We start from the raw sequence: 24334 nt of genomic DNA, 5'->3' as shown, positions 1-24334 counted from the left end.
CCTTGTACAATGCTTTATATAATCCCTTATGTCGATGGCTATTTAAAGTAATAAAATTCAAGGAAAAATTTGTCTGCTGCGGTGACATAAGTCTACACAGTGTAGTTAATGTCTGGTACTGTCAACCTTAAAATTTACTTATGTACTTTCTACATGCTGTAGTTCCTTCCAGACTTCCTGAAACCAGCTGCAAAGTGTTTGAATTTTGAATATAGTGAGCATTGATGAAATGACACAATTTCAGATATTTTCCATGTCTCATACAGATATGATTTTATGTATATAGACTGAAACTGTGAGTGAAAATTTGTACAAAGGCTGGGAATTGCATCTGGGTATCCTGATTACTAGGCAGGTGCGTTAGCCACTAAGCCGCCTTGGCTCAGTGATTCATGTTTAATGCTGGGGTACTATTGCAGAACAGGGAGAGCATTGGCAATTCTCTTCATCTGTAAGGGAGAATTTAAAGTCGACTGATGCGGCAGTGATAATTTGGATCAAGAAAGGAGGCATGCCACGATAATTCGAGCAGTCGTGTGAACTGCTGTGCCAAAGCGGCTTAGTGGCTAACACACTTGCCTTGTACTTAGGTTCAGTCGAGACATACACATTTGGCTCTATCAGTCTGTTGTCTGTTTTTCCCCTTACTTTTGTCTGCTTTCTCCTTTCATTTTCGTTTCTGTGGTCTATTAAGGTGCTGCTTTCATTCCCCCCCCCCCCCCCCCTTTTTTTTTCCCAGTGAAATTTCACTCATTCAGTGAATGTGTCCTCAGGATTTTGTCATAGAAGAACTTTGCTACATGTCATCCCAGTGCTATCTTGATTCAGATGGTCCATTACTTTTCAAACACTGGTAATCTTTTAGCCTACAGTTGTATGGTTTATTACAATATGCTGTGCATGATTTTCACAGTTCCTCCATCGTACCCTCAGGGTTAATACATTGAAATTAAAATTTGACCCACCCTGTTGCTTCAAGTAATTGTTTCCATAACTTTGGCTTGAAGTGTGTCATTATGATTTAAAATGTATATGTACATATGTACTCAGCAAGCCACTGTACGTTGCATGGTGAGGGATACTACATACTAGTATTAGTTGATTTCTGTTGTATTCCATACAAGTATGTTGTGAAGTGAAATATAACAAACTATAAGAGACAGGAATGCCATCATCTGTTGACCATAAACCAAAGGAGGTGGCATAGTGGTTAGCACACTGGACGCGCTTTCATGAGGATGAAGTTCAAACCCATGTCCAACCATCCTGATTTAGTTTTTCCATGATTTTCCTAAATCACTTCAGGCATATGCGATGATGGTTCCTTTGAAAAGGCATAGCTGATTTCCTTCCCCCATCCTTCCCCAATCTGATGGGACCAGTGACTTCACTGTTTGGTCCGCTCCCACAAACCGACAAACTGATCTCTTGACCAAAAATTGTGTAGATTGCCTCTGTCCATAAATGTATTTCTGTAAATTTTGTCAAATATTTTTCCCCAATAAAATTTTTGTCTCAAATTTGTTATCATTGTACATCAGCTATTGACAACAGTACTTCAACAATTACCAGTTTTAATTTGAAAATATTGATTACTATAACCAGTCACATTTATTTTTTTCCCCAATACTCATTTCTGATGATTATGCCTCCATCATTAGGTAGATTTGTTACGGTTGTTATGGCATAGATGCTTTATATATAGATGACGGTGTAAATGTCTTAGACCTGACCAGAGTAATTAATGCCGATTTAAAGTTTATCTGAAACCCACCACAAAACACACTATGATCCTCAAAGTACACAAAATGCCAACATTTAAGTACATGATTAACATAGTAGTCTAACCATCACTATCTGAAGTTAAATTTAAATAAGAATGGGAGACACTAAACCAGCCATTAGAAATGTCAATAGCAGCTCCATTGTATGCACATCGAAACACTCAATAATATCCAAGCATCCACAGCACAGAAAGTCATGGGGTAAGACCTTTCATACAATCCATTTTATGGAAAATATTTCGTGTTGTATTGCCAACATCCTTAACCATAAAGGCATTAACATATATTTCACCACTGAGAACAAGATAGAGCAGAAATTGCCTCATAGCAGCAACACAAGCAACTCGCTACACTGTAAAGGTGTGTACAAAATTGAATAATCTAGCTGTTTGACCTATGTAGAAGCAGACACAGTTCAAACATTCAATTGATCTTCTGATATGCCTATCAAGACTTGCTTGTTCATTCAGATCTCCTTCTTCTATAGTGATATCATCCTTTTGATCACTTCTTTTTTCCAGGTTAATGTAATATTTCTGAGACATCCATTCAGTCTTTTTCTCTACATGTGAAAATACCGTGCCACATCATGGTTTAGAACCTATGTTGAACTGGAATTCCCCATGTAAAAATAAATAAATAAATATGCAAATCCTGGTGGGAAAATCCAGTGAAATCAGTAGCTGGCAGTGTACAAAGTTGTTAGGCATTGCCAAGTAGCCCAAGGGAGTTTTGAAAATTACAGAACAAACTTTTCCAGTAATTTTAGAAGCTTCACAACTGTACATCCATTCAGTCTTTTTCTCTACATGTGAAAATACCATGCCACATCATGGTTTAGAACCTATGTTGAATTGGAATTCCCCATTTAAAAATAAATAAATAAATATGCAAATCCTGGTGGGAAAATCCAGTGGAATCAATAGCTGGCTGTGTAAAAAATAGTTATGCGTTGCCAAGTAGGCCAGTGGAGTTCTGAAAATTACGGATCAAACTTTTCCAGTAATTTTAGAAGCTTTGCAACTGTACTCGCATATTGGTATTTTTTTTTTCTCCAAATATTCACCTTCTACTGATACATAGAGTGCCAGTTTTTTTTTCTCTGATATTCCTAACTGAGCCTCCGCCTAAGTAAAACTGCATAGCGAATATGGAATTATTATGCTTAAAATGAATTACAATTGAAGGTTAATAGGAATTTGTTTGTATCAATGGCTTTCTTCCTCTCTTCTTGTATGAAAGCTTATAACCTGTGAGGATATGCATATACCAGTAACATGATTGATTAATGACATTAAAAAATCTCTATTTTATAAAGAAACTGATGGTGCTACTCAGCTAAAGAATGAGAGAACTTAATTTGGTAAAAAATATCACAGAACTAATAAACTGAATAAAATATCAGGAATACAGTTTTCTTAATGTATTTAAATTATACGTCAAGTTAGTATTAGTAATCTTGTCATTCAAATTTTTTCAGAACGGGGTACCTCTGAGGAACTCCTGACTGGTGAAGTGACTTTAGTTCCTTCTCCAGCACTTGTAAAAACTGAAAGTTCTGGCTTCCCAGTGGTGCAGTCAAGTGGAGGAGGCAGCACAGACGCAGATAGTGGTGGCACAGGGCGCAGTGCTGATAGCTCCCTACGCACTGGAGGGCAGGAACCTAGCACTGACTCAGAGCCACGGAATGGATCCCATGATAGCACTGATGATGATCCATTATCCATTGTAAGTTTTAAATTAATTAAAACAGTTGTGAGAACTCACAGGCCACCTCCTTCATCTTTCTCGCTCCTAGTTTCACAACAATTGGGTCTCTTTTGGCCTGGGATATGAGTGAACTTCACTTTCTTTCTAATGTTCTCCAATCTGTCCGTCATCCCTCATCAAGAAAGGAACTAATAATTCTGAAAGCTAGGATAGTTTCTTGTGCCTCATACAGGGTTATTTTTCTAAATAGGGAAAAACTACAGGAAACTATCTCTGAGAGGGTAAGGATAAACTCAGTCACATGGATATACGGCTGGAATTGCACCCTGAGGGATGTACATGCACTTGGAAGTGGAGAGAAAAGATCTGACATTGTCAGTTATTGAAACCTCACATGAGGACATGCTAGGCATGAAGGAATTTTCTGTTTGCACTGGCATTTCGGCTCCACACTCAAGAGCTCAGTAATGTTGTCCATGATGGTGTCACGCTCACACATCAATACTGGGACCATCCACTTCAATTTTGTTGCCAACTCACTCTGCTGTCAGTGTGTGTCATGGAGTGCAGTGCTGAGAGATGACGGACCCATATACCAGCCAGGAACAAGCCGACATGGTCTTTTTCTAAATTTCAATAGGCAAGTGACAGTGAACAGATGGCAGCAAGATTATACTGTGAAAAGTATACCTCCTGATGGCTGCTGCACCATACACTGTTTACAACAGTGTTTCATCGCTTGTGCATGAGAGACTTGTCTATGGGAATGGGTAATTGTGCAAGATTGGTGCTCCCAGTACAGATGCTACACTTGGAGGAACAGGTGTTGAATACTGTAAAACATGACTCCAGTATCTGCACCAGGCAGGAGGCCCATCAGCATGGGGAAAGCCAGATGACCACGTGAAACATTCTCCTCAACTACTGCCACCATTGTCATCAGTTACAACGAATGTGGGGCTCATTACCTATGAGCTTCACAAAGTATTTTATATTCTGACAATCCACAGCTGTTTAAGGGCATAATGTTAAGAATTCTGGTAACAGCTGGGTAAAATTGTTGTTTTATTGTTTCACGACTGGTTTCATTCATTTTCACGACCCACATATTTGTCACCCTTCATTTGCCAATGTAATATGGAGAATATTCATTGAATAAAATATCTTGGCTGGGAGAGATGGGTACATCTACGACCTTTTAATTAGCGAATATTCACTGAATAATGTATTTTAACTAGGAGACATATGTACACACCTATGACTTTTTAAATTTGTTGCACCAGATGATGCGGCTTTAGATCATGAAACCACTTGTGTATTTAAAAAAAAAAAAAAAAAAAAACAATAATTTTACCAACTGTGAGCGGACTTCTTCTTATCATCGAGACCAACAGACATGTCAACATGACACTGATTTTATCATTGGTTTGTCATACAGGCCACACAGTGGTGGTACTTTTATCACTGATTATTACATGATGTAGCTCCAGATCATTTCTGCATTTCTGTGGAGAGGCATCTCAACAACTTCTACCTTGGACATTGGGTTGGACGAGGCGGTCCAGTTACATGACCCGCCCACTCGCCAGACCTCAGTAATTTAGATTTCTACCTGTGGGGCACATGGACAAAGTTGTCTATGCAGACCACATCCTGGAGATGTAGATTCTGGAACAACATATTCATGCTGCGTGAGACACCTTTCGGTTGCAGGATAGCACTTTCGAATGAGTGCATCGGCTATTGCTTGTCGTGTTCACGCGTGCTTAGAGTCCCAAGGGGTCTACTTCAGATTCCTTGTCTAATGATGATCAAATCACAGCATGTCGTATTGTGCATTGTATTGTACCGTACAGGCATGATGAATTAATGTAGCAAAGATATCATGCACATCCGGCCACATGTTCATGTAACCTTTTTTGCTCCTTATCCTTGTGAAGGATACAGTTTCCTGCAGTTTGTTGCCATTTATCAAAATCATCTTGTATATGTGTAACTACAGAACTAAGAATTCCAGCAGCAGGAGGTAAGTAAATTTCCTGCAATTTGTTGCCATTTATCAAAATCTCTTTGTATGTGTCTATCTGCAAAACTAAGAATTCCAGCTGCAAAAGGTAAGTAATGGCTGCCCAATCTCTCTCAGTTTTTTAGTTTTGTTGAGTGAATATTCCCTATCAGTATAAAAAAATTAAAACAAGGATAATGGAATGCACTCAGATTAAGTTAGGTGATGCTGAAGGAATTATGAGGGAACGAGACATTGGAACAAGTAGCTGCACTGTTTACAGAACAAAATAGAAGAGACAGTGGCACAAGTATAGATGATATAAAAAGTCACACTGACAGTAGCAAGAACAACTTTCCTAAAGTACAAAAAAAATGTTAACCTGTTATATACATTTATCTGGAGTGTAGTCTCATACAGAAGCAAACTGTGGGCTATAAACAATACAAACAAGAAGAGAATAGAATGTTTTGGAATGTGGCACTGCCAAAGATGCTGAAAGTTAGATAACTAATGAAATGATACTGAATTGAATCAGATAGAGAAGAAATTGATTAAAAGAGGTGACTCATTTCTAGAACATATCATAAGGCATCAAGGAATAGTTTGATAATGGGGTGAAATGTGGGGGGTAAAAAATTTTAGTCATAGACCAAAGATTGACTACTACAGTAAGTAGTTAGAAGTTGATGTTATGCGGGGATTAAGGGCATAGCACAGAATTGAAAATTTTTGAGAACTGCAGCAAAGCCATCTTTAGACAGAATACAATAACAAAAAAAAATTGGATCATTCTTTCAGTTGGAAAATTTATTCAGTTATTGTTGAAAAAGTAATTCATGTTTATAAAGAAATTATGCCCTGTTTTGTATTTTATTCTGTACCAATCCCCATTGTTTATTCCTTGACATATGAGAGGCTGACTTAACAAAAGTTTAGTGACTTTAAGGGTATTCATCTCTTTGTTGCTGAAACAGCAGCAAATTAATGATTGCAAGGGGTATTCACCTCTTTGTTAGGTGCACCACACTGAGAAAGGAAAGTTTTGTGCATTTTAGGTTCAAGTGTTACTATCAGTGCATCGTTCAGTGAAAAATAATACTTAATGGCTTTGATAAAACTGGAAGTGAATTTTAACTTTTGGCTGTTCTTTGTTTTAATTCTTTCAAGTGTTTGAAACAAGTTATTTTGATCAGATTTAAGCTTCAAGATACATTTTGTGTATTCATATTCACAGAACAGGTGATAAGGAATGCTGTGAATGAATGTTTTATTGCATCACTAGTTGAAACTATCACCAGGAAAAAAATGTGAAGAATATATGATATATGAAATGTTGATGATATTCTAGACAAGCATTTGAATAATGCGAACTGGGAGTGAGGTCATGCCTGAAGGGCAGGTGGCATATTAGTTACAAATGTAAACACTGAACCATATCCCCAGTTCATGCTGTGGTGTTCGGTCGTGTGTTGTGTTGGTGGATTTATGGTTTCCCACACTGTCAATGTTAGTTGGCACATCTCGGGCTGATGAAAATTTTGCAGTACATGTCAGCAGTATTGTTGAGCTACACTTCACTAAATCAACTGGAAGAACATCCAATTCATCTCAAGAAATGATAGCATTCATATTTTGATTCAAGTAAGTAGACTGCTTGAATGTTATGTTCTGCGAAACTGAATGATTTGTCTGCATTGATTGTTATTTTGAGGATACTCCATTTACATATAAGAAACACATCTTGTTGCTCCTAAAAAATTTTCAGCAATTACAAAATTGGATTAGATTTGTAAAGATCTTGGCAGTATGAACCTAGTTGGACTTTGTGTGTGCTGATTTAGTTGAGAAAGATGTTCTAAAGCCATCTTCAGAGGCAAGCTGGCCCACAACTGTTGTAAGTGTTCCTTGGTATGCTGGATACTGGCTGTGGGACAGAGTTGACCTCTGAGCTGAAACTTAAAGTTTCATTTCATTTCCTCCTTCCCTTCTGTATACTTCACATTTTTTTGTCAGCCAGTGTATGTGTATAGATTCTTGATAGTGGGGAATTTTGAACATGAACAAAATAGCTTTGACAGGGTTATAAGATATTCCTGAGCAATTGAGGTATCTCTTTATTTTTAAAAAAATCTGTTCATTGAAAGTAGTCAGGTTAATCTCTAAAGCCATTATAAATTTCAATTTATACAAGTTTATCTAGAAGCTGCCTTTTGTACTCTAATGTAGAATGCTCCTTAACGCTTTTGCTACTGTGCGCACGTATACGTGTCCTGCTACACCGTTCCCCAGTTGTTGTGGACATGTATGCTTGCCACACGGGTTTTCCTACAGTGCTGTGGACGTCTGAATGCATCCTGTGCCACCGACCTCTCATTGCTGTGGACAAGTTACTATCATATGTTGGGGAATAAAAATGTTTCGAGTATTTGTCATATTACGTATGTGTGTGATTGCGTGCTAACATTTGCAAAAAAAACTTGTCTTGGTATCTTGAATTGTTTGAGATATGAAGATTGTCGCGAGCACACTATTAGCGATGCACGAGGATGTGAATGGGTGCACCACGTGTGACCGTCCTTTGGATATAAAACCAAATAAGTCGAAAACTGAAAGAGATTTTCTTCTGCTCTGAGTTTTAAATAAAATTTAGATATCTTACTTACATTTCACTCACTGCAATGTATGAGCTAAAGTCAGCTATACAAAAATTTTACAGAAAGTGCTCTTACCTCTGCAAAGACTTTACAGTTTCATACATTGTTTTAGTTAATTTGATGCAGCACAGTTTGTACAGCATATAATAAAAAGAAATTTAGTCCTTTATCAAGCGAAGATATCAGACTGTAAGATATGCAAAAAATCAGATTTTTTTCCTCACAATAATTTTCTTAAAAATGGGTGATAAGTCTTTCACAGAAGCTGGCGAGTCCCTGCGGATGGAACTGGCCATTTCATGCCTCACCGTCCATCAGATATGAAATTCAGTAACTCGAGAACGAAGTGAGATATTGTTCTGCTCTCAATTTTAAATAAAATTTCGACATCCTGTTTACATATTATTACCCTGCAATGTAGGAGTTAAAACCAACCATATGCAAAGTTTACTCGTTCCTTTTTTACCTCTGCAAAGTCTTTAAAATTTTGTGCAACTTTTTACTTAATTTGATGCAGCGCAGTAATTATGACAGATAATGAAAAGAAATTTAGTTCTTTATCAGTTGAAGATACTAGATTGTAAGATGTGCAAAAATCAATTTTTTTTTCACCTGATAGTTTTTGAAAAATCGGGTGACAAGTATTTCATATCAGCCAGTACACCATCTCTCACCATTGGCTCCAGCATTTGGAGAGCAGTACAGCCATAACGAGAGCTACCTCAACATGGAATGCAAAGAGCAGGTCTGTAGCAGTGAAAGAGTTGAACTGTCAGTTTCTTTCATGTTACGCTTGCTTGAACAAAGATGGTAAGTGAATGTATAATTTCCTTCTCTGGTATTGTTACATTCCATCCTGGATTTCCCATTGTTTGATATAATTACATTACACTATATCCCCATGATGGTCAGTGGGATACACCAAGCTGCATATGCATTCAAACAAAAGTCTTTTAGGCCAAATCAGAAGGCAGTTGCCCCTGTGGTGGAAAGGTAGTTGCAGAACTATGAAGCTTTTAGCTATAGAGAACCTTTCAGCATTTTGAGGTATATGTGCTAAAGTAAGACAAATCATTAAGAAGAGGAAGAAGTGATTATGACAGGATGTGGGTGTGATTAACGAATGAGAAGTTCCTCTGGACTTAGGAAACAATCAGCAGAACTTCCTAACACTAGCAGTGCAGACATTACCTGGGCAGTAGCAAAACTTTGTTACTGTGACTGCTATACTACTATGGACCAAGCCACAAAGAGTTACTTGAGAAAGGCAGATGGAATTTAATTTATGGTAGTAAAGAATATAATTGTGGCCTCCCCGTATAGGAGCAAGAGATGATCTGAGATCCTGGACATAGTTACTGGCAGTGAATAGGTCCAATATAGCATGGCAAGAACTTCCTTCATAGCCACTGAAATGAAATCCTCGTTGCTCTTTGTATTAATATTTGACAGTTACCCCATTATTGGAGGGAGGTGATTTCCCTTCATGAAACCAAGAATGGACTGAATTCGCCCAACATTTTATCACAATATTGTGCTTGTTAGCTGCATAGAGAAGCCCTGGGAGCATTTGGTGAGCTAATGACTAAAATGACTAACTTCGGTTCTCGAAACCGAAAGTTCCCTTGTTATCACCTGCGTGAGTCAGGCAGATATTCAGTAACTGATAACCTGACCGTACTGTAGAAGCTATACAGTAGACCTTCGTATGTGGAAAACACATTTTGAGTAGAGGCTTAACATCGTAAGAGAACTTTATCCCCTCCCCTGTATTCAGTCAGCTCCTGCTCTGTGCCAGAACTGTGCAGCCTACAAGTGTCCACATAACAAGCCCTATTAAAACTTTCAGGCACCAGCCCATCCCAGTAGATGAGAAAATTGAGAAAAAAAATATGAATAAAATAAAATTGATAATTACTTGCAGAGAGCTGCAGTAGAATTCCATCCAACCTCTCAGAACAACACAAATTCCTAGAAACACTATAGATGCAGCTATGTGACCAGTAAGTAATGGTATGCTTGATTGAATTACTAATTCTGCCTTCCAGCACTATAGCACACCGTTGATTAAATGGCTCTTATTTGGTTTAAGCTTATTCATGCAAGCGCCCCCCCCCCCCACCCCCCGTCCACACACACACACACACACACACACACACACACACACACACACACACACACACACAAACAGCAGCATATAATGGAGTGACTGCACAAGACAACTCACTATTACTGAACTGTCTGCTTGACTCTAACACTCATCAATTATATTTGAATGTATTTTGAATTACTCTTCAGCTGTAAATAATGTAGTAATTGATGTTAAGTTGTAGTATGTAAATTATTCAGACTTTTGAGTATCTATACTCTTCTTTTATGAAGAATTCATTTAGTTTATGTATCGTATGGATGCATAAGTTATCACATAGCAGTATTCCACTAAATAACTAAAATATCTTTTTTGCACTAAAAAATTACTTTCAGTATCATGATGCTGAAGACTTTAACATTTATATACCGTCAGTTACTTACAAATCCCTGAAGTGTTGAAAAGTTTCAGAATTAAATTTTTTTTGTAATACACTCCTGGAAATTGAAATAAGAACACCGTGAATTCATTGTCCCAGGAAGGGGAAACTTTGACACATTCCTGGGGTCAGATACATCACATGATCACACTGACAGAACCACAGGCACATAGACACAGGCAACAGAGCATGCACAATGTCGGCACTAGTACAGTGTATATCCACCTTTCGCAGCAATGCAGGCTGCTATTCTCCCATGGAGACGATCGTAGAGATGCTGGATGTAGTCCTGTGGAACGGCTTGCCATGCCATTTCCACCTGGCGCCTCAGTTGGACCAGCGTTCGTGCTGGACGTGCAGACCGCGTGAGACGACGCTTCATCCAGTCCCAAACATGCTCAATGGGGGACAGATCCGGAGATCTTGCTGGCCAGGGTAGTTGACTTACACCTTCTAGAGCACGTTGGGTGGCACGGGATACATGCGGACGTGCATTGTCCTGTTGGAACAGCAAGTTCCCTTGCCGGTCTAGGAATGGTAGAACGATGGGTTCGATGACGGTTTGGATGTACCGTGCACTATTCAGTGTCCCCTCGACGATCACCAGTGGTGTACGGACAGTGTAGGAGATCGCTCCCCACACCATGATGCCGGGTGTTGGCCCTGTGTGCCTCGGTCGTATGCAGTCCTGATTGTGGCGCTCACCTGCACGGCGCCAAACACGCATACGACCATCGTTGGCACCAAGGCAGAAGCGACTCTCATCGCTGAAGACGACACGTCTCCATTCGTCCCTCCATTCACGCCTGTCGCGACACCACTGGAGGCGGGCTGCACGATGTTGGGGCGTGAGCGGAAGACGGCCTAACGGTGTGCGGGACCGTAGCCCAGCTTCATGGAGACGGTTGCGAATGGTCCTCGCCGATACCCCAGGAGCAACAGTGTCCCTAATTTGCTGGGAAGTGGCGGTGCGGTCCCCTACGGCACTGCGTAGGATCCTACGGTCTTGGCGTGCATCCGTGCGTCGCTGCGGTCCGGTCCCAGGTCGACGGGCACGTGCACCTTCCGCCGACCACTGGCGACAACATCGATGTACTGTGGAGACCTCACGCCCCACGTGTTGAGCAATTCGGCGGTACGTCCACCCGGCCTCCCGCATGCCCACTATACGCCCTCGCTCAAAGTCCGTCAACTGCACATACGGTTCACGTCCACGCTGTCGCGGCATGCTACCAGTGTTAAAGACTGCGATGGAGCTCCGTATGCCACGGCAAACTGGCTGACACTTACGGCGGCGGTGCACAAATGCTGCGCAGCTAGCGCCATTCGACAGCCAACACTGCGGTTCCTGGTGTGTTCGCTGTGCCGTGCGTGTGATCATTGCTTGTACAGCCCTCTCGCAGTGTCCGGAGCAAGTATGGTGGGTCTGGCACACCGGTGTCAATGTTCTTTTTTCCATTTCCAGGAGTGTATGTTCTGACATCAATTCCAGGAGTACAAGACGACATAAATAAACTTTTAGGCACCATGTGTGGTTATTTATTCTGCTACTGATGAATCTTTACTATAATCTTTAGATACATGTTAGTTAATTCCTATGGTACACCATTTAAAAATCTTTTTGTCAATTTTGCCATTTAATTATTTGTAACATCTCAGTGCGAACCTATTATGAAATTGCTTTAATGTTTTAAGCCATAAGGTGCTTAGGCTTTTAAAATGACCCTCATTCATTTAACTAGTCTCAGTTCAATTGTCTAGATCTAATTGCTGACTTGAGCATATTTAGCTACTTGCTAAATATCAGAGCTGTAACTTTGATTTCCTCTTTAAACTCTTTCCTTTTAAAAATTAGTTGAAAGATGGTCTTGAGTATATGAGAATGTGGGGATTAAAATTTATTTTCAACTAATGAAAGTTTATTTTCTGTCCTTTTAAATTAAGTGCTTTACAGTGATAAAACATCAATTGTAAATTAGCCACTGCCCCACTCTAAGCAAGATGAAAAATACAAAAACTCAGAATAAATCCTAGGTGTCACCACCACTTTATATCTCAACTTAAATTTCAGATTTTCAAAAGCCTCTTCAGATGTTGACCTCATGCATACCCACTAGCAAATCCTAAATGTAAAGCCACTCTTCACTTTTACTACAGAAAAACAATAGCAGTTGAAATTTCCACTTTAATGTTAAGTAGGGCAGTGTTGTCTCAATGGTGACTTCACCAACAATAGCGCAGGCGAAATACACTGTCTATAATAATTCACCTCCAATCCATATTTTCCTGTGCTGAATTTGCCAATACAGAAAAGCTTTGAGAATAAGCTAGGTAAGCAATTACTCCACATACACAACAACATTGCTACCGGTAGTATGATTGTGTACTCCAAAAAAAGACAGCTGACACTCAGACATCTTAGTGTGTGCCTTCATAAATATCTCCTAACTAATCGCAACACCCAAATCCACTGCCATGTTTGTTGACTAGTGTCACAGGCAACACAATACAGATCACTTCAGACAAAATTACTGAAGTCAAAACTTTAGTATTGCTGTATTTTAATGACTCACAATTCTACTATCAAACACCGACACAGCATACAAGCCACTCTTTAATAAGCCTGTACCAACATAAAATCACTTGACCTTTCATCAGATGTCACACAAAATCGAGGAGCCTGATACTGAAAAAATTCAGAAAATAATTACACTCACCATGCCCTAGACAAGTTACTACATTCTTCAGACTGTGCATTTTAAATACAAATCAGTCCAAGAACAGCTTCCTATACTCTTTCAATAAAATCACAGAATGAAATAATCGATACAACTTTGAACCAGGTAGGTATCGATCACAGCTCTTGTAAATGTGTCCTAAGTTGCATGCAGTAACACATACGTCATCTTGTCGAACAGAGCTTGCCATCTTCCCAACTCCTCAATAGTGACTGATTGAAACCCCCTTCAATACCATAGTTGAATGATTAATTCAGAAAAATTTAGGGTGCTACCATTATTCATTAACAATTACAATAGAGAATCTCGTGGCCGTCAGTTCCTCTTCTAGAAGCCAGCTCGTCCAAGATGATCTCTGGTGCATCCGAGCTCTGCTGTCTGCCAGTGATGTGCAGATGACCTTTGCTGTTTCTGTATGATTACTTGCATGGCTGGACACTATGGATTTTTCTAGAATATATGCATCAACATAGGCTTTAATTACAATGATGTGATAAATATCACATCCTTATCCTTGACTTATCTTACTTCTTGGCTGCTATTATAATACATTGAAACAATGAAATTATATAGTGAGACACGAATACCAATAAAAATAATTTTGATCCCTCACATTCTGTCTTAAGATTGCTTCAGTCAGATACTACATTGGTCATTGTGTGTCCAACTAGTGTGAGTAGGAGGAAAGACTCTATTTTAAATATTACCTTATCTGAAAAAAAGATCAATAGAATAAGCTTGTGATTGTGGTTGTTGTTCTTGTCGTTGTCGTCTTCAGTCCTGAGACTGGTTTGATGCAGCTCTCCATGCTACTCTATCCTGTGCAAGCTTCTTCATCTCCCAGTACTTACTGCAACGTACATCCTTCTGAAGCTGCTTAGTGTATTCATCTCTTGGTCTCCCTCTACGATTTTTACCCTCCATGCTGCCCTCCAATGCTAAATTTGTGATCCCTTGATGCCTCAGAACATGTCCTACCAACCGGTCCCTTCTTCTTGTCAAGCTTGTGGTACAGAGGGACAAAAGTGCTAGCTATTCATGAATGATTTAGGGGATCTCTGCTTCACCATAAACCTTCCTACCACCATCTTAGAATTGCTACTCACTATTAAGACTATTTTTTGAATATTCACATTGTTATATTATAGCCACATGTAAATACAGGTTAATGTTTTCATTTAGTTTTTAAACTATTTTAGCTCCAAGTGAGCATAATATTAAAATTGTAAGTATTGGTACATTTCTGGTCTTTTACATCTACATCCATACACCGCAAGCCACCTGACGGTTTGTGGCGGAGGGTACCTTTAGTACCTCTATTGGTTCTCCCTTCTATTCCAGTTTCGTATTGTTCGTGCAAAGTAGTATTGTCGGTATGCCTCTGTGTGGACTCTAATCTCTCTGATTTTATCCTCATGGTCTCTTCGCAAGATATACGTAGGAGGGAGCAATATACTGCTTGACTCTTCGGTGAAGGTATGTTCTCGAAACTTCAACAAAAGCCCATACCGAGCTACTGAGCGTCTCTCCTGCAGAGTCTTCCACTGGAGTTTATCTATCATCTCCGTAAAACTTTCGCAATTACTAAATGATCCTGTAACGAAGCGCGCTGCTCTCCGTTGGATCTTCTCTATCTCTTCTATCAACCCTATCTGGTACGGATCTCACACTGCTGAACAGTATTCAAGCAGTGGGCGAACAAGCGTACTGTAACCTACCTCCTTTGTTTTCGGATTGCATTTCCTTAGGATTCTTGCAATGAATCTCTGTCTGGGATCTGCTTTACCAGCGATTAACTTTATATGATCATTCCATTGTAAATCACTCCTAATGCATACTCCCAGATAATTTATGGAATTAACTGCTTCCAGTTGCTGACCTGATATTTTGTAGCTAAATGATAAGGGATCTATCTTTCTATGTATTCGCAGCACATTACACTTGTCTACATTGAGATTCAATTGCCATTCCCTGCACCATGTGTCAATTCGCTGCAGATCCTCCTGCATTCCAGTACAATTTTCCATTGTTACAACCACTCAATATACCACAGCATCATCCGCAAAAAGCCTCAGTGAACTTCTGATGTCATCCACAAGGTCATTTATGTATATTGTGAATAGCAACGGTCCTACGACACTCCCCTGTGGCACACCTGAAATCAATCTTACTTCGGAAGACTTCTCTCCATTGAGAATGACATGCTGCGTTCTGTTATCTAGGAACTCTTCAATCCAATCACACAATTGGTCTGATAGTCCATATGCTCTTATTTTGTTCATTAAACGACTGTGGGGAACCGTATCGAACACCTTGCGGAAGTCAAGAAACACGGCATCTACCTGTGAACCCGTGTCTATGGCCCTCTGAGTCTTGTGGACGAATAGCGCGAGCTGGGTTTCACACGACCGTCTTTTTCGAAACCCATGCTGATTCCTACAGAGTAGATTTCTAGTCTCCAGAAAAGTCATTATACTCAAACATAATACGTGTTCCAAAATTTTACAACTTATCGACGTTAGAGATATATGTCTATAGTTCTGCACATCTGTTCGACGTCCCTTCTTGAAGACGGGAATGACCTGTGCCCTTTTCCAATCCTTTGGAACGCTACGCTCTTCTAGAGACCTACGGTACACCGCTGCAAGAAGGGGGGCAAGTTCCTTCGCGTACTCTGTGTAAAATCGAACTGGTATCCTATCAGGTCCAGCGGCCTTTCCTCTTTTGAGCGATTTTAATTGTTTCTCTATCCCTCTGTCGTCTATTTCGATATCTACCATTTTGTCATCTGTGCGACAATCTAGAGAAGGAACTACAGTGCAATCTTCCTCTGTGAAACAACTTTGGAAAAAGACATTTAGTATTTCGGCCTTTAGTCTGTCACCCTCTGTTTCAGTACCATTTTGGTCACAGAGTGTCTGGACATTTTGTTTTGACCCACCTACCGCTTTGACATAAGACCAAAATTTCTTAGGATTTTCTGTCAATTCAGTACATAGAACTTCACTTTCGAATTCATTGAACGCCTCTCGCATAGCCCTCCTCACACCACATTTCGATTCGCGTAATTTTTGTTTGTCTGCAAGGCTTTGGCTATGTTTGTTTGCTGTGAAGTTCCCTTTGCTTCCGCAGCAGTTTTCTAACTCGGTTGTTGTACCATAGTGGCTCTTTTCCATCTCTTACGATCTTGCTTGGCACATACTCATCTAATGCATATTGTACGATGGTTTTGAACTTTGTCCACTGATCTGTACTTGAGACAAAACTTTTGTGTTGAGCCATCAGGTACTCTGAAACCTGCTTTTTGTCACTTTTGCTAAACAGAAAAATCTTCCTACCTTTCTTAATATCTCTATTTACGGCTGAAATCATCGATGCAGTAACCGCTTTATGATCGCTGATTCCCTGTTCTGCATTAACTGTTTCAAATAATTCGGGTCTGTTTGTGAACAGGAGGTCTAATATGTTACCGCGACGAGTCGGTTCTCTGTTTAACTGCACAAGATAGCTTTCAGATAAAGCACTTAAAAAAATTTCACTGGATTCTTTGTCCCTGCCACCTGTTATGAACGTTTTGAGTCTCCCAGTCTATATCCGGCAAATTAAAATCTCCACCCAGAACTATAAGATGGTGGGGAAATCTACTCGAAATATTTTCCAAATTATCCTTCAGGTGCTCAGCCACAACAGCTGCTGAGCCAGGGGCCCTATTGAGACATCCAATTACCATGTCCGAGCCTGCTTTAACCGTGACCTTCACCCAAATTATTTCACATTTCGGATCTCCGTCAGTTTCCTTCGATACTATTGCACTTCTTATCGCTATAAACACGCCTCCCCCTTCACTGTCCAGCCTGCCTTCATAGTAGATTATACACAGAGCCGGTTTGTACAGGTTGTACAAGGGTTTTGTGTGGTGCTTATTTGATTACAAGTGCATATTTTATGGATTGACAAGGTTTTTGTGCCTTAAAATCATTGACATAGTACACCCTGTGTCGACAGTGTCATTTAAGAGCTGTCCTATGTCCCTTTAAGCTTGGGCTGGCAAGCTGCCATATGCTGTTGGGCAGCTGTAATGGAGTTTACCTTCAAGTTTACTGTAAGCAATGAGACTGTTCGGTAACGATTCAAAGCAGGGCATCATGCGATCATTATTTTTATCACAGTCGAGGACAGAGTCAATCACTCAGATAACTGAAGAATACTGTAGTATACATGGCAAGGTCTAAAAGAAGAGGCTACATTGTTCCATTGACTGCTTTATACCTTACCATCTTAATTAACAGTTTGTGAAGAGTTGGTTTATTTGATGTTGATAGCACCAGAACAAAGGAGACAAATTTGAACTATGAAATCTGCTCTGAATCCCTAAACATCTTTCACACCCAACAGGCAAGCAAATACAAACAATTCAAAGCCAGTTGTTACAGCGTGGTATTTGTAAGAGTTGACCAATTATAAACATGGTTTATTCTTATTGACAATATTATGAAAAGGATAGACTGCTGTTCACCAGATAAAGAGTCATAAGTTACTACTTTCTGTGTTTTGTGAAGTGCGCAGTTTGCATTTCTGAACATTCAATGCAAATTGCCAATCCTTGCACCACATCAAAGTTTTATCAAGATCTGACTAAATATTTGTGCAATAAAAAGACTGTCAAACAAGTAAGCTTTCGGCCAAAAGGCATTCTTCCAAATTAGACAGCATAAACACATACACCCGCACAACTGCAACTCACTGCCGAGGCCAGCCTGAGCCAGTGGTCGTGTGCGTGAAGAATGTTTGTGTTGATGTTGTCTAATTCGGAAGAAGTCCGTTTGGCCGAAAGCTTACTTGTTTGCTGTCTTTTTGTATTGCCTATCAACAATTCAGCATTTCCACTGTCCATAGAAGTCCATCCTTTTCATGGTGATATTGCTATTCCATCCTGGATTTTCCATTGCGCATAAATATTTTTGCAGTGTTTTTTTAAACAGTACTTCATTGTGGATAACTGCAATGTGTACAAAAAGTGTGAGTTGCTACTAACATTGTCTGCAAGGTTATTAATTTAAAACACTAATGAGTTCCCTGTGTGCTTTACAGTGCCACTCAAGGAAAGAAAGCTTTTTTATTTGTTTTTTTTTTAATTGAAGTACTTTTTTATACACAGTATTTTTTGTTTTTCCATTTGGTGCATACACAAATTGGAAGGTTTTGTGCTGTGTGAGCAGGCCAAATACTGTTGTCCATGGGAGAAGCACGGATTTGGCATATTTAGTCCACACACTTGTAACTATTGTCCCTGTGCTTTGTTAGTAGATACTGCAAATCAGATTTGCACTTGTAACTGCATAAGTTTGAATTGGAATGGCATATCTGTCAGAATAATTGGGGTGCATAGCAACAGCAAATCTTTTCCCGTTTATTTTCCAATTACAGTTGTAGCCCCAATGGAGGGTATTGTCATCATTTTCATTGAAAACCTGGTGACATTGCAAAGTTGTAGTGGGTTTATGTTTCGTAGAAGAATGATAGGCATGCCAGTTTTCAGTGTTAAAACATGTGATGGCATGCCTCCCAAATCAAGTGAATTCAAGAAATCAGTTGTATAATTGACAACTATGTCTTGATTTGTAACATGTCGATGGACTGACACATTGCCACTTTATTTGGTATTTCGTTTTGCATGCTGAAATTGATTTCATTTATATCGTTTTTGGCTACTTATTTAGCTTGTGCACTGAACTTGTGAAGTCTTTTTAATTCTGTGTGATATTTGAAAAAACTTTGTGGATCAATTCAGCCGCAGTCACTGTGATTTTGCAGAAGCCTTGTTTGCAGTGTGATACGTGTCAGGGATTCATTAACTGTCATTAATTAATTCCTAATATACAATGCTGTTCTGCAAAATATTCAGCAAATTCATCAGGTTTTAGTGGTATGCGCATAATGACCTTCAAAGTCAGTTTCTGTGCATGTTGCCACAGACCTGAATGATTTGAGACGAATTAATTTCATCAATGACTGTCAAACATGCTATAATTGGTAACATATTTTGAAAGTCACTAGACAATAAAATGAGTGCTGTTCATTTCCTCAAACATTTGAGTGTACAATGAACAATGAAGCGCTTCCAATGCATTTCTGTGTGCCGTAGTACATTCATCTCATATGAGTTGGCGTGAATTAAGTACGTTACCCATTCCAGAATTTTGTTGATATTGCATGTTTTGGTGTGTCAGTGATCAAACAGGAGTTTCCGTATGAATGCACTGTTTGGCCACTGTCAAAAAGAGTTGCCACAATTCCAGATGATGTTGTTGCATGTGCAATATTGTTTCATGGTTATCAAAATAAGTGAAATGCGGAAATTGAATAATTTAATCATATGCTATGTGTTGGAATCAACTTCAGAAGATTTGTTTGAACAAATGAGCCCAATTCGATGACATCAGAGACTATTTCTCATTGCAAATCATGATTGAAAAGTTAGTTTGCAGATTGATTAGGCATAACCATTCCTAATTGCAGAAGGTCTTTGGTAGTGATAGGCAAACGTATGTTCTCAGTTGAAACCAGTGCCTCACAATATGCTTTTGGTGTGAATTGAACATACAGATTCTGATTCATTGCATGTAGGCAATCTAGGATGTTATGACGCATATGTCTTAGTATTGTTCCAAAAGATATTTTGGATTGGATGAGGAACATGTTATCAGTATGATTGCGGATAATATGTTTATTTGCTGTGGTTGAGCAGTATTCAGTGTATTATTGAGTAAAGTGTCCCAATGTTCATCATTTTCAAGAAGATTTAATTGTTGGCAATCTTCATGGGCAATCTTCATGATAAGTACCACATACTTGACCATTACTGTTTTCAATTTTTAGAAGGATATTGGTCCATGTACATTAACAGTTATTGCAAGTAAAAGTATTCTGCATTTTTTGGGTGAGCAGTACTCAGGTGGCCTGATATGTCGGTCAAATATAAATTGAAGTCCCCTGCAACTGCTTTACCTTGTTTGCGATGTTGAAACTTGCTGCTGAGATGTTCCATGTGTATGTAGGCTGTTGGCATTCCATAGTGAAGTAGCATCTTAGCAAATGCCGTATTTATCAGAGTATAAGACGACCTTGATTGGTTGTCTGCATTTTGATAACACAAGCAGAAATAAAATAAAATAATTGGTTACATTAATTTGCGGACTGTTTTTTTTCTACATTTTTTGCTTACTATCCCTGTCGTCTGTGCTGTCACTATTTTTAGTCATCATTATCCTAACAGCACAGTTGTGAAATTTATATCTTCATTCTCACATATATTTGGCTGTTTGTTCCGAATATGCTGCCATTTCTGAGGTGGTTGCTGTGGAAGCTGTTTTTATCCAGATACATATTGGATTCCACTTCTCTACTCACTTGAGAATATTAAAATGTCTGTTGCTTCCGAACATATTGTCTACCGACCGCTCTCTCACTGGCTGCATAGAACCAGTAGCTGACCCACCCTCATTCATTCCATCACACTCACGGTGAGCATCGACAACACTGGAGCACGAAACATATAAGTATGGCACTGGCCTCTGTCTAGACTTCTACCATCTCATGCAGAAGTGAATACTATTATTGAGTATTTGTCCAATTTTAAAGTCAATTCAGTTCAGATTACAAATAGATTCATTCAAACTGCAGTTCAAACATGGTAGGTGTTCCTCAAAAGCCATAGTACACAGTATAGATTCCCATTGTTGACAGCATGATGTAATTTGTTGCCCCATCACTACCCCTTTCCCGCATTTCACTTGTTCTCAGCCAAGCTGGTATCGCTGATCTCCCTCCAACCCTTCTGTAGTGCTTTGCTTGAGTGACTGTGAAACACAGACTGCAATATCTTCTAGGGTGCAAGTCATATCTAACTCAGCAATTTGTATGTAAATAAAGATTGCGAACATGATTCAGTCCATTCCTCAAACATTTGCTCATCATGTGATCTACTGACGTCTGTCGGTACTATCTCCATGACAGCTCTTTCTGCTGTAATTTATATATTGGTTGGGGAGAAAGACTATGTGAATTATTCTGAGCTGAAGTAATTATTGTTTAGTCACACCAGAATTTATATGCCCAGAAACACATGCAGGTACGGATGCATGATGTTAAGAAATGTTGTGGCAGTTCTGGAACATTAATTCAGTGTCAATTCCTTTGAATTTTGGTGTATGGCTTGATGTTTACTTTTTCTCCCCAATGATGTACAACAATGCTGTGATGGCTGCAGTGGCTATTCTCTTTTCATTTTGATTTCTTCTCTGAAAAGGTCCATTTAAAAAGTGCGAGTCCTCATCCCATCGGTGGAGAATAGGACATAGCCAAGTACGAGAGTGGAAACTTGTGAATTCTGCATATTATAACTTTCAATTAACACCATACTGGGAGAGCGCAGTTACATACGTCTGTATTGCACCAGCTAAAAAGATCGACGGACACCGAGATCGGTGAAAAAAAAAATGAGGTACATAAAATAATTGATAGTTTACCCTTCAGTGTTCTGTTAGCTTACTGAGATAGTCATACCTCCCTATGATTTCTTTGCCACACGGAGATGGTGTGAATATTTATTCGTATGGGTAGGCCATTTAAAAATTTTCGCAACAACAATTATTCGGTTTAATATGCATATTTTAAGACATTTCTATCTGAATTAATTTTCCTTCTTGTTTCATCTGAATGTCGTTGTCATTCAGGTGCTGATTAAAAGTTGGTAACATTTTTATCTGATATTTTAAGATGTGAGCAACATCCAAATTTCTCATTTGCACCCCACTTAGTAAATCATTAAAATCTCTCACAATCAAATGAAATATTAATTAAAATCATATGATGTTTTTGAAGGACAACATTTCTGCTTTTGAATTTTACATTTACTTAAAAAGCAGCATCAATGTTTGTAACTGGATCCGTACATGTATGAGAGGTTTAATTGCAGACTTGTTCAAATACAACAGTAATTTGTAAGGTGATAGAATTTAGTGCTGTTTCCTCCTCCGTTTCGCAAAATTGTCAAATTTTAAGCACAGCAATAGATTGTTGTAGTGGCTAGATCACAGTTTCTTTTGTCTCCCTTGCAACATCAATATCTTGAGTCTGCTTGAATGCGAGTATAATTTGCTCAGCCTTGCCCTTATGAATTCTTCAGAATAAACCTGCATGTGACCTCAATAGCCAAAACTCCATATTTAAATGTAAGACAACCCTGATATACTGTATTAAACAATGTAAAAATGTTAACCACAGCAGTAATAGTTTACTCTCCTAACATAACATGTCCTTGTATTTTTCAAATGACAAATTTGGGGGGAAAAAACCTCATCATATGATTGGGTAAATACGGTTGATAACCCCTGCGTAGTGAGAAAAATGCAGTTAACATTATTAGGGTGGTGAAAGTGCCTTTGCATGTTCATTTTCTGTTGTGGTGCTGTTTATTTTTTGAGACGGGCTGCCAAATAAACAACTGTTGGATGTCATTCATGGATTTTAAATGATAAAATGCCCTGCACTGCTTCATTCCTATTAATGTAGTAACCCAGTTGATGTTGGTCGATTCCATTGATAGGTGCTGTTGCATTTCCAAGTGCCTTATCCCATCCTTTGTTGATATATTTGCTAATGTACTTGGCCAATTTCACTGAATTACAATCTCAGCATTGATGTGTGCTTTTATTTGTTTTGAGAGTAATGACTAATGCAGTACAACCTAATGATTATGAACTTCATCATTGGATATCCATCGTTGCCAGTGATAGTCTTGCTGAGAAAATCTCTTGGACATTGTTTCATGCATTTTCCGTTGGAAATGCATGGTGAATTGCTGTTGGGTAAGCCACATGAACAAAGTTTACTTCAAATAAGTGTAGATTGGTGTCGACATCTGGTATTTCTGCTGAGATAACTTATATTTCAATTCTTTTTGAACATACACACAGAAGTACCATGATGATCCACTGATGATTGTCCAGTTAACAAAAGTTCTTTCATTTTATCCCACCTAAGATTGCATGTGAATGTAATAAAAAAATCTTGGTGACCAGGTGAGCAAATATTTCATTGTATCATGTGCACATTTATGCGTATACTGTGGGCTCCCTTTAAATCTGGATGGTGGTATGACCATTCTTTCCAATTCATTGGGATTCACATTGTGATCATTGATGATGATGTTAAATAAATGAATGTACTCTTCAGAACACAACTCTGTTTTATTTAATTGAATGTACATGAGTTGTTCAGTTTTCGTTTTTGCATACATATTGACACTGTATTAATGGAACGTTTGTTGACATTTCAAGATATGATTTTCAGCATTTTCGCAGATCATCAGTTGATATGAATAGTGATTCGGCACTCGCTTCTTATTTGTTTCCTCATCTGTGGATTTTTCAATTTGATACTGTGTGTGTGTGTGTGTGTGTGTGTGTGTGTGTGTTTGTTTTACCCTAGCTTGTTAAAGGATAACAGCAAAAGCTAGAAAGTTTTCTTTCGTTTTTATGTGCATATCGACAACACAATGCTTCTGCTTTTTGGTGAATTGTGTCTTTTAATCCAAAACTATTAAGTAACACTTATAGTATTTATGAGACTGCAATCAAACTAGAGCAGTCGCATGTTTTGAACATTTGGCAATTTTTGGTTGTTAGACCTTCTCTAATTACTTATTGCACCAAGCATGGAGAATTGCATACAAAACTCAGACATTTGTGTCTTTATTATTCAGTCACTAATTTAGCATATGCACCATATTAAGAAACTCGGGTAAGTTCTGCTTTGGAGAAAATCTCAAAATCAAATTGCGATACAACATCCTGTTTAATATCAACTAATACTCTACCATCTCTTCCTTTATATACATATCCCGATGTAA

At 38.9% G+C, this 24334-nt stretch overlaps 1 protein-coding gene across 1 annotated transcript in view; it reads left to right on the top strand.

Moving 5' to 3' along the window:
- LOC126188160 (protein tramtrack, alpha isoform) overlaps positions 1-24334 on the top strand; it is a 334993-nt gene that overhangs the window by 121334 nt on the left and 189325 nt on the right. Inside the window, exon 5 of the mRNA XM_049929674.1 lies at positions 3265-3512. Coding sequence (XP_049785631.1) covers positions 3265-3512 — 248 coding nt within the window. The remainder of the gene's footprint in view (positions 1-3264; positions 3513-24334) is intronic.

This window comes from Schistocerca cancellata, chromosome 5 (genome assembly GCF_023864275.1).
Source record: "Schistocerca cancellata isolate TAMUIC-IGC-003103 chromosome 5, iqSchCanc2.1, whole genome shotgun sequence".
Lineage (NCBI taxonomy): Eukaryota > Metazoa > Arthropoda > Insecta > Orthoptera > Acrididae > Schistocerca > Schistocerca cancellata.
Note: the sequence above shows the minus strand (reverse complement) of the source record. Positions and strands in the feature narration are given on the sequence as shown.